This window comes from Lagenorhynchus albirostris, chromosome 13 (genome assembly GCF_949774975.1).
Source record: "Lagenorhynchus albirostris chromosome 13, mLagAlb1.1, whole genome shotgun sequence".
Taxonomy (NCBI): Eukaryota; Metazoa; Chordata; class Mammalia; order Artiodactyla; family Delphinidae; genus Lagenorhynchus; species Lagenorhynchus albirostris.
Window position 1 is genome coordinate 7,358,355 of NC_083107.1, and position 12,176 is coordinate 7,370,530.

Consider the following 12,176-nt stretch of genomic DNA (forward strand, 5'->3'; position numbering starts at 1 on the left):
GGGAACTTCAATAGCCCACTCTCAATAATGGATAGAAAAACTATACATAAAATGAGCAAATGTATACAAAATTTGAACAGAAGTATCAACAAAACTGACCTAACTAACACCAGACCCACCAACAGCATAATCCACATTCTTCCTAAGTACACAAGAAACATTCTCCAGAAGAGACCATATGCTAGAAGATAAAACAGGTCAATTACTTTAAAATGACAGAAACTATACAAAGTATGTTCTCTGACCACAATGGTCAGAATTTAGAATTAACAGAAGGAAAATAAGGAAAATCCACAAATATTTGTAAATTATAACAATACACTTCTAAATAATGCATGATCAAAGAAGAAATAGTAAAAGTGAGATTAGAAAATCTGAGTTGAATGAAAACCAAAAAAAGTCAAAATTTGTGGGATGCAGCTAAAGCAGTACCTTAGAGGGGAAATCTGTAATTGTAAATGCCTATATGATATGGAGAAGAAAAGAATGGTCTCAAATCAATTATCTAAGTTGTCACCTTAAGAAATTAGCAAAAGAGGAAACTAAACCCAAAGTAGAAAGAAAATAATAAAGAACAGAATAAAAAATCAACTAAAAAGAGAACAAACAAAAATAAAGAAAAATCAATGAAACCAAAAGTTGGTTTGAGATGCTCAAAAACATGGAAAACCTTTAGCCAGACAGACCAATTAAAAAAAAAAAAAAAAAAGAGGAGACAAAGATCACCAAAATTAGAATCAAGAGGAGACACCACTACTGACCTTACAGAAACTTAAAGGACTGTAAAAGGATGCTATGAACAACTTTATGCTCACAACTTAGATGAAAAACAATAATTAGAAACTCAAAAATTACTGATAATGACTCAAGATGCAAAAGAAAATGACAATACAATAAACTGAATTAGCAATTTTAAAATCCTCCCCCCCAAAATGCTTTATTGATGAATCCCAACAAACATTCAAAACAGGAAATAATATAATCCTTCACAAACTCTTGCAGAAAGTAGAGAAGGATGGAACACTTCCCAACTAATCCTACAAGGTTAATATTAATCTGAAATCAAAGCCAGAGAAACACATCTTAAGATAAGAACGTTACTGATCCATATCCTCATAGGTATAGATCACAAATTCCTCAACAAAATATTACAAACGACATCCAGTACCATATAAAGAGGATTATATACCATGATCAAGTGGGATTTATTCCAGGAATGCAAGGTTGGTTGAATACCAATTAACATAATACATCATATATCAATACAAAAACGGAAAAACCCATCTCAATAAATATACAAAAAGCATCTATCATCCACTCACCAACAGAAACTCACCACAAACTAGGAAAAAAAGGGAATTTCATCAAACTGACAAAGGACATCTGTGAAAAACCCACTGCTAATATCATAGTTAATGGTGAAAATCTGAACATTTTCCCCCCAAATACTGGGAACAAGGCAAGTATGTCTGTTCTTACCACTTCTATTCAACAATGTATTGGTCTAGCCAGGGAAATAGGGCAAAAAGAGAGAAATAAGCAGCAGTAAGTTTGGAAAGGAAGAATTAAATTGTCTTTGATAGATGACACGACACTGATTACAGAAAGTCCTAAGCAATCCATGAAAAATTACTGGAATAAAAAAATTTCAGTATAGTTGCAGGATACAAAATCAATCTATAAAATCAACTGCACCTTTATACTGACAATGGAAGATTAAATGAAGTGACTCCATTCACAAGAGCATCAAAAACAATAAATATACTTGGCAATAAATTTAACAAAAGAATCATAAATCCTATACTCTGAAAACTACAAAACACTGCTGGATGAAATTTTAAGAGATATAAATAAATGGAGAGACAGCCTATTTCCATGGATTGGAAGATTTAATATTAATAAGATGGTAATTCTCCACAAAATTGATCTACAGATCCAATGCAATCTCTATCAAAGTCTGAGTAGACTTTTTGCAGAAACTGCTGACCCTAAAATCTGTATGGAAAAGCACGTGACCTAGGATAGTCAAAACTATCTGGAAAAGCAAGAATAATGTTGGAAGACTTACATTTCCCAATTTCAAAACTGACCATAAAACTATAGTAATCAAAAACAGTATGGTACTGACGTAAGAACAGATATACAAATGAATGAAACAGAACTCAAAAGTCGAAAAATAAACTCTCACATTTCTGATCACTTGATTTGTCGAAAATGACAAGGCAACACAATGGGGGAAGAGTAGTCTTTTAAACAAATGATGCTGGTTAAATTCATTAAAAAATGATGTTAGTCCCTTACATCACACCATACAAAAAAATTATCTTAACATAGAGTTAAAGATACAAGAACAAAAAGTATAAATTTTTAAGAAGAAAACACAGGGCAAAATATTCATGATCTTGGGTTAGGCAAAGATTTCTTCAATACAACACCAGAGGCATGCTCTAGTAAAAGAAAAATTTAATAAACTGGATGTTAACAAAATTAAAAATTTATGCACTTCAAAAGAAACTTAAAAAATGAAAGGAACTCTTACAACTTAATAATAAAAAGACAAATTCCAAAATTTAAAAATGGACAAAAATTTGAATAGATGTTTCAACAATGAAGATTATAGGAATGGCCAATAAACATACAAAGAAATGCTCAACATCATGGAAATGCAAATTAAAAACTGCAATAAGATATACTACTTCACATCCTTTAGAACGGTTATAATGGAAAAGCAGACAGTAACAAGTATTAGTGAGGATGTAGAGAAACTAGAACCCTCAACTGATAAAAATTTTCAGTTGCAGAGCCACTCTGAAAAATAGTTTAGTAGTTTCTGAAAAAGTTAAACACAAATTTACCGTATGATTCAGCAATTTCACTCCTAAGAACATATGCAAAAGAAATAAAAACATGTTTCCATGCAAAGATTCATATGAGAATGTTTATAACAGTACTATTCATAATAGCCAAAAAAGTGGAAAGTCAAATATCCTTCAACTGGTGAATGGACAGTAATAAAATGTGGTATATTTGCGCAACAAAACACTATTTGTCAGTAAAAAGGAACAAAGTACTAATAGAGCAACAACACAGATGAATAGGCTTAAGTGAAATAAGCCAGACACAAAATACTACATATTATAGGATTGCATTTATAATGAAGTTTCCAGAGAAGACAGCTCTCTAGAGACAGAAAAACAGATTAGTAGTTGCATGGGACTAGGAATGGGGAATGACTGCAAACTGGCACCAGGAATGTGTCTGGGGTGATGAAAATATTCTAAAGTTGAGTTGTGGTGATGGTTGTACAACTCTGTAAATTTACAAAATGTCACTGAATTGTACACTTAAAATGGGTCAATTTTATGGTACGTAAATCATATCTCAACCAAGCTGTTTAAAAACCGTTGAGCTAAAGAAGCCCATATTGTTATGTGGACAAAAATATGCATCCACAAAATTTATTATCTAATTATTAATGAATTTTTTTAACATGAGGCTGATAAACAGATTCATTAACAAGGGTAGTTCTTGTTATCTCACTGGGGAGTGAGATAATGGGGGAACTTTTACTTTCTGATTACACCCATTCTGTTTGTTTTTAAATCATCAAACACAGTACACAAACTGTCTCTCTTACACATAGGTATACAAGGGAGTTGGCCTGAGTAGGTGCTGTGGGGAAGAAGCAGAGACACGTGCAGGAGAAGGGAGGGGATCTAGTGGGTGGAGACCAGAGATACTGCTCAACATCCTAAAATGAAGAGGACAGTCCCCCGCAGCAGAGAATTATTCAGCCCAAAAATGTCAACGGTGCTGGGGTTGAGAAACCCCAGTTTACAATAATAGACTTTGTTAGTCCTTTAGAGATTCAGAAAATCTATTCCTATCTAGACTTTACAGAAGGAAAGGCAAATACTGATATATAGGTATTAAAACAAAAATTAAAAACTAGAATTACATATGAAAAGATTAAGAAAAGGAAAGCTAAGAACAGTTTTTAGCTTTAAAATAGTTTAGCATCCTCAAAGCAAACTAAAGTAGTTTTTAGTGTATTATTTATGCTAAGCTGACATAACTAAAGGAAACTTTCTCTTGAAGCCTAGTAGAAGTAGTAGTAGAAGTCTATCTCATTAAGTAGGCCAAACAGTAAGCCGGCTAGGTATGTGAACTTGACTAAATATTGATAGAAGCCTCATTAACCCACCAGATTTAAACAACTAAAGGGATCAGATGCCTCAGAATGACTAACCTAAATACATAAGGCAAAAACTCAACTAGAGGGCATAAGCTCAGAATACCTCTGTACACCGATAAACTGTCAAAGAGCACATTAAAATTTGGAGGAAAAAGAAAAAAATGATGAAGCAGTCACCATTCTGTCTTAGGTAAGAGTGAGGTCCTTGGGTTAGACCACTGTTAAAGACCTATTATGTCTCCACAAAAACCGGACAAAGATACCACTCCGAGACTGTATTTTTAAAAGTGCTCCTCAATAAAAGCCTTTAGTTGTATAGTTCTAATGTTCACAGAGGAGTGGGGAGGAAAGGAGGAAAGAGAAGAGGAAAAATAAATACCTCAATCCTCCGTTTTGCTTTGTCGTAAGCCCGTTCTTCTTTAGTTCGATCATCATCAGAGTCATACTCAGATTCCGAGCTCACTTCTTTACTTGGCTTTTTAACTAATGTTTTCCCCACATCCTTCTCATCTGACACCTTTTCATCTTCTTCATCGCCTTCACTGCCTTCACTGTCTCCTTCTTCTTCCTCTTCTTCTTCACTCTCTTCGTCATCCTCCTCCTCCTCCTCTTCCTCCTCTTCCTCTTCAGGGTTTTCTTTTACTTCTATATGCACCGTGTTTCCTACTTTCAGGAAAAGAGATTTTGAAATAAATGAAAGTTAACAATGAGATTTCTATCAAGATAGAGACCTTAAAGGGAAAATAATACTGAACATGTACTAAATAAGGGAGTAACATTTTTTTTTTTTGGCGGGGGGGTATGCTGGCCTCTCACTGCTGTGGCCGCTCCCATTGTGAAGCACAGGCTCCGGACGCGCAGGCTCAGCGGCCATGGCTCACAGGCCCAGCCACTCCGTGGCACGTGGAATCTTCCTGGACCGGGGCACGAACCCGTGTCCCCTGCATCGGCAGGCGGACTCTCAACCACTGCGCCACCAGGGAAGCCCAGGGAGTAACATTTTAATACAGTATTAATTCCAAATTAATGTTTTCATACATCATAAATGCAAAGTGTTTGTCTACATTGCTACAATGAAGACTGCCACTTAACAGTAAAAACTCAATGCATTAACCATACTTCAGCTAATAAACAAGAAAAACATTACTAAGCTAGGATACAAGAGAGGACAGAAACCCAGGGAGGTGGACACGATGCCTAGTACTTTGTTCCCCCTGGGGTCATTTGCGGATCCTGGAGGAGGCAGCTGAAAAGCTATGCAGCTCTTAGTGGCCCCTCAAAGCTTAGGGGTCCAGGCATTGGGAGTTCAGGCCTACCAAGGATTTCCATGGGGCGAGGGAGATGGACACTGGGTAATACCCTTATTGTGGGGTGAAATCCTGAAAAACTGTACTGTAGCAGTAAGGATAAACGAGAAGTAAACAGGGCCTCCCCATTATTGGCATATCACCTCCAGATCCTCTAAATTCCACATGTGGAATAAGATGACTCTATATTGCTAGTTCACTCAGACTCCTGGTAGATGTACATATAAATTCTCTCTGGGGGAAGAAAACACCAACCTTGACATCAAATTATTTCTACAGTTGCAAACAATTGAGGAGAAAATTAATGAACCAGAACACAGATCAGAAGAAACAATCTACAATGAACCATGGAGACTCAATAGGTAAAAAATACAGAAAAGAGGAAAAGATACAGTGATAGAGTAAGAAGGTCTATCATAGGCTTAACTAATAACCCTGAGAAGAAACAGTGGCTCATAACACTGCAAAACTAATAAAAACATATAGGCAGAATAAATAAAAACAAAACAAACCTAGCCACATCATAATAAAACTGATGAAAACGAAAGACACATGAAAAATTTAGGCTGGTAACCTGACTTTTAAACAGAAACAATAAAAGCCAAGACAAGGGACTAATATCTTCAAAGTATTAATAAAATTACGACTAAGAATTCCTCATTCAGTTTGTCACCTTCAAGAATGAAGATGAGATAAAGATATTTTCAGAAAAGCAAAAATGGAATGTCTCAGTAACAGATGCATACTGAAGGAAATTCTAAAAGGTATTCTTCAGCTGGAAGAAATGATCCCAAATAAAGGTCAGAGGTGCAGGAAAAAAATGAAGCACAACAAAAGCTAAGAATGTGGGTAAACTTAAATATATACTGACTGCTTTTTAAAAAAAGCTATTATGGGGTTTAAAACAGAGAATTAAAATTAATGAGAACAATGGTATATAAATTGAGAATTGGTTAAATGTTGTTTATGTATTCTTTGGTCATTACATTGCCTGGAAAGAAGATAATAGTAGACAGTGATAGTTCAAAGATCCATGTTAGGCCCAGTCGGAGGGCCAAGGAGCACTGGTCCGGGTTGGGCAGAGCGGGGGAAGGCAGGGTGCAGCCGTTGTGCGGCGTAGTCCCCCAACCTGCTGCCAGCTCTGTAGCCTGTCAGGCCCCAGCGCTGTCTGCTGATCTCGGGCTGGAGCCATGGGGGTGCTTGGGGGAGGTTTAACACTAAGGGTATTCCCTATCGTGGCTTTTAAAGGTCTTCCATTTTCTCAGATTGCTTTCTTTTCATCCCTCCGTGCTGTTCCCGCACCCCTGGCAAGGACCTACCTTTCAAGGTCCCCCTCAAGTGTGCCCCTCTAGAAGTCTCTTACAGCCCCTTCCTCACCCCTCATCCAACACACTTAGGTGTCTCCTTTGGGCCCCACAGAAATGTCTGCACACCACTGTTAGGGCTTCGCTCCTTCAACAACGATACGTGTTTATTGGCGCCTGTTATTTGCCAGGCAGAGTTTTTAAATTTCTGCATTAGTTTCTGTCTCTCATCAGATTTGAGGGCAGGAGCCATCTTGTTATGGAATCCGTAGAGGGAGAGGGGATGAGGCAGGCTTTGGAATCAGGCCCAGGCGGCTCCAGATGCAGCTCCACCACTTAAGGACAGCTGCCCGCCCTCTCACAACTTTCCTAACCCCCTCAGCCCCTCTCAGCTTTTGTGAGGATTTAAAAGGCATCTATCAGGAAGCGGGGGGGGGGGGGGGAAGGGGGATTACACAGAGCAGTTGCCCACCCATCCATTTATTCTTGCACAGATCCTTGTTTGAGGTGTCTAATGTGCAAAGCACTGCCACAAGCATTGCAGGGAACAGAGAAATCAAGTCCTCATCTTCTAGTGGGGCTGATGTGAGAGGAGGAGATAAGGACTGGGAGGAGGAATACTGGGTGAGAGGATGGAGAGAAAGGGGAAAAAAAAAAAGATCCACGTGAAAACTCCCTAGAGTAACCACTAAAAGTAAGCAGAAAAGTACAAAACTTCCAAGCTCATGAAAGGAGAAAAAATTCAAATAATCCAAAAGATGGTTAGAAAGGAGAGAAAAAGAAACAGAACAAGAAGAACTTAAGAAGAACTTAATAAGATGATAAATATATAATCAATATACTTTATTAACTCTATCAAATGTTAGATGTAATGGGCTAAGTACTCTAGGTAAAATATAAAAATTGACAAACTGGATTTAAAACCTCAACTATATGCTGTTTAAGGATATAGAAAGTGTAATAAAGACAGAAGAAGATCATGTAAATTAAAGCTGGCATAGCTATTAATATCAGATAAGGTAGACTTTAAGGCAAAAGACATCACTAGAAATAAAACGATAAAACAGTTATTTCATCAGAAAGATATAAGATTACATTCATCTAATAATATAGCACCAAAATATATAAAGCAAAAATTAATATAACTCATGGAGAAACAGACAATCTACAAGCACGATGGGAGATTTGAACACACAACTCTCAGTGAGAGAGAAAAAGCACACCAGAAAAAAAACTCAGAACAGAACATAAGAGGTGAAAATGATCAGCAAACTTAACTAAATATAGGTAACAACTCACCCAACTAATGCAGAATATAAACTCTTTCCAATCACATACGAAACATTCATAATAATTTACAGCCCAACAAATGGTTGGTTAAGTCGACGTATTTCAAAGGACAGAACCATGTATTTTTCTGATCACAATGAAGTGACAAAGATACGTAAAGTCCTCATTTTCATAAATTAAGAAATATACTTCTGGGCTTCCCTGGTGGCACAGTGGTTGAGAGTCCGCCTGCCGATGCAGGGGACACGGGTTCTTGCCCCGGTCCGGGAAGATCCCACATGCCACGAAGCGGCTAGGCCCATGAGCCATGGCCGCTGAGCCTGTGCGTCCGGAGCCTGTGCTCTGCAACGCGAGAGGCCACAACAGCGAGAGGCCCGCGTACGGCAAAAAAAAAAAAAAAAAAAAAAAAAAAAAATATATATATATATATATATATATACACTTCTAAATAAATCACAGGTAAAAGTTAATATATCAAAATAGAAAATTTAAAATATCAACGTATCAGACCTTACAGAATTTGGCTAAAGCCAGGCTTAAAGAAAAATCTGTAGTTTTAAAAAACGACTGAAAAAACAGAGCCAAATATTCATTTCAAAAAGTTAGCAAAAAGCCAGCAAATTAAACCCTAAAAAAGACAGGAAGAAATGACAAAAACACTTTTTATTCATAGTGATTAGGAACTAAACAATTCGTTTGTATTATCTTTGTATTATATTTTAAGTTCAAGAGGTTTTTTTGGTAGGCTAGCTTTAATAACTTATCCCCATTTGTAACATTATCACTCTGAGAAAAAATGTATTCTAAAGCCTAAGCAACTATCTTACAAATGACTTTCTGAAAAACCATTTATTAATAAAATCAGGATCCATATGAGGACTTAGGAACCATGGCAATGGAGAGAGCAAGACTGGTCTCTATCCCCAGGAATGTTCATACAGCTTTCATCATCGGGAGACTATTTCTTTAATATACACACCTCCAATAACCACTGGACTTATCAATGAGTGCTTACGAGCTACTCACCTGTTTCTCTCTCCTCATCACTAGCCATAGCTTCCCAATCATCCAATCCAGCATCCTCAGTTTCTTCTTCCTCTTCTGTAAATAAAATTTTCATTAAAGACACAGAATATATCTAGACAGATAAGATTGCTTTTAGAAAAAAAAAATTACGTAGAAAACTATCCTGACATAAAGAAATAAATGTTTTAGTTATGCAAAAAGTATGTACACAATTTCATTACCTTTGGAACTAGTTTTCAATATACCTACCATGTTAAATCCTCTACTATTACTAAATGCTTCACAATTTCCTCGTGTTTTGAATACACTATATTAAACTTAACGCAGATTTCACATTTGAGGTAATTAAAATATTAGCAACTCATTGAAATGTTCCTTTAGATCTTGAAAAGGGTAAATGATGGCATTCAGTTCTTGAGGATAAAAGAAATTTCACATATATCTTCTTTTTGATCTTCAACCTATACTTTATACAGAAGAATGTACTGTTTATTTTGCTTTAACCTCTACAAATACATATAAATACAACTTAAATTACATAGTTGGAGGTACAAATCTACACTTCTATTCCAGTTGAAAATAAGAACAGTACGTTGTGCTTACAACCCAAAAAATAGCCAGAAAGGTATAATTTTGAATTTATAGACTTTAAACTCTCATTAACAAAAATGATTCTTTTTACTGAAATCTAATCAAGCAAAATTATTCTCAAATGAAAGGAAGATGAGATTGGGACACTGTAGTATTTGTTTCCCTGTCATAATTACTATTTGTCAACAAGTTTGGACACGCCTTCTTGAGGAGGAAATGAGTCAGAAACACATACCCCTAACTCCTCCTAAATTAGCAATTCTTTCTAGTGCTACAAACATCACCTAAAATAGGGAACTGCTGTTAAGTCTATCAATGTGAATTTCTCTAATCTCATCCTGTTAAGCTGAGGTGTGCCCAGGAAAATTATCCTTTTTATATTGAGAATAGGAGGGGAAGAAAAATAGGATCACTAATACCTTTCACCAGTGTGGGTCAGTCTTAACATTCTCTAAAGCTGCTCCCATTCCTGTCTTTAAACACTGGAGATTCTCCTGATTTTACAAAACATACATTTAGCCAGCCTCTGGCTCTCCTAGCAACAGCTATCTCATGAATTAGAACAATGTTTATCTTAAAGAAAAAAAAAAATCCAGAGATTTTCTCCAATCTCAAAACACACACACAAAATGAATAAGTTGAATCCTCTTACTAATTTAGTAAACAGAAGCTGACCTCTATAAAGATTTTAAAATGCCCATTTTTATGACTCTTAATAAAAGTTCTAATTAAAAATGCTTCCAATTTGCTTCTGAAGGATTAAATAAAGAACTTTAGTTCTTCTTGGTACCGCTTAAGAATTCTGACCCATAAATAAAAACATCAGAAAAAAATCCAAATACCTCTCTCTATCCTCTCTAAAAAACATTTTACCAACACTATTGTAAAGAACAAAAGTGATTCAAGTCTCACCTCTACACTTTTTACAGTGGAAATGAAATGATTTAGAGAAAAGAAAGAACTATGAAGAAGGCCATCCTGCCAGACATTTGGTTTCCCCAAACTAACGATAACCAAGACAACTTATGACACATCAGTGATATTTAACAGGAATTAATTAGTCAACACTACTGACCTGGTTCAACAGGAGGTGGTGTCTCTTCTTTTTCAGGTACTCCTTGTTCCACAACTTCTACAGCAGCACTTAATTCCATTGGTTCACATACTGAAAAAAGGAACAGAAACCAAATTAACAATACTTTTCAGTGCATAATTTCTGTTAGGATACTCTATTAAGTACTGAATAAAAACCAGTAGTACAACCTAAATTCTTTAGCAAGTTTAGAAAACATTTAAATATCAGCTATGCGTTGTTGTTTTTTTAAAGAGGAAACTAGTTTTTCTTTCTGCTCAAGAATAGAATGTAAAATTACAGAAGGTTGAGAAGGGAACAGAAAACATAAGAATGATAGTTGTGCTTTTCAGAGTTAAGAACAGTTATTCATAGCATAGGATCCACATTCTTCAAACAAAAGTACTTTTCCATTAGCCTGTCATTTGAATACGTTGAGAATGATAATAACAAGAAACAAGGTACAGGAAGTAAGTTTCAGTATGCAATTCTGATTTGCTGATTTCTTTTTAAGACTTCTGAGAAAAAATGTATTCTAAAGCCTAGGCAACTATCTTACAAATGACTTTCTGAAAAACCATTTATTAATAAAATCAGGATCCATATGAGGACTTAGGAACCATGGCAATGGAGAGAGCAAGACTGGTCTCTATCCCCAGGAATGTTCATACAGCTTTCATCATCGGGAGACTATTTCTTTAATATACACACCTCCAATAACCACTGGACTTATCAATGTGTGCTTACGAAAAGGCAAACAAAACTGTTTCTAAATCACAGGCTATTTTGTATGCAAACCTTTATTTTCCAGCTGCTGTGGTGTTTTCTTCTTCTTTTTATCTTCATAAATTGGCCTTTTCTTTGGCAAAGAGTCTTTTGATGGCACTTCAACACCTGAGGGATAAAAATGGAAAATTTCAGGGTTTATACTACTTGCTTGTCACCTAAGAAATACTACTTAAGAAGATAACATTTTATTCACCTCAGAGATGCATACCCTAAAATATAAAGGAACATTCATGGAAAACCCTCTTTTGTAATGTAAGGTATTTTAAAATTTATATACGTTTAAATTCCATTTTTTTGGTGTCCAGTTCTATGACTTTTGACAAATGCATGTAGTTATGCAACCACTATCATAATGAAGATGCAGAACAGTTCCATCACCCTGTGCTGCTCTGGGAAGTTAAACCCTATTCACATCCTTATGCCCCTGGCAGCTACTGATCTGTTCTCCAACCCAAAACATGTGCTCTTTCCAGAAAGTCACAGAAATGACACTTTACAGTCTGGCTATCATCATAATGGATTTGAGTCATCCTCGTTACTATATGTACCAGTACTTCATTTCTTTTTATTGCTGAACAGCATTCCATTGTATGGATGTACCA

At 36.0% G+C, this 12,176-nt stretch overlaps 1 protein-coding gene across 5 annotated transcripts in view; it reads right to left on the reverse strand.

Moving 5' to 3' along the window:
- EIF5B (eukaryotic translation initiation factor 5B) overlaps positions 1–12,176 on the reverse strand; it is a 67,826-nt gene that overhangs the window by 23,801 nt on the left and 31,849 nt on the right. For 4 of the 5 annotated variants that reach the window (XM_060169245.1, XM_060169246.1, XM_060169243.1 and 1 more), the window contains 4 exons: positions 11,584–11,679; positions 10,789–10,878; positions 9,123–9,197; positions 4,575–4,861 (listed from right to left, as the gene is read on the reverse strand). In XM_060169245.1, the coding sequence (XP_060025228.1) occupies positions 4,575–4,861; positions 9,123–9,197; positions 10,789–10,878; positions 11,584–11,679 (548 nt within the window). The remainder of the gene's footprint in view (positions 1–4,574; positions 4,862–9,122; positions 9,198–10,788; positions 10,879–11,583; positions 11,680–12,176) is intronic. The other variant, XM_060169244.1, reaches the window with a different exon arrangement.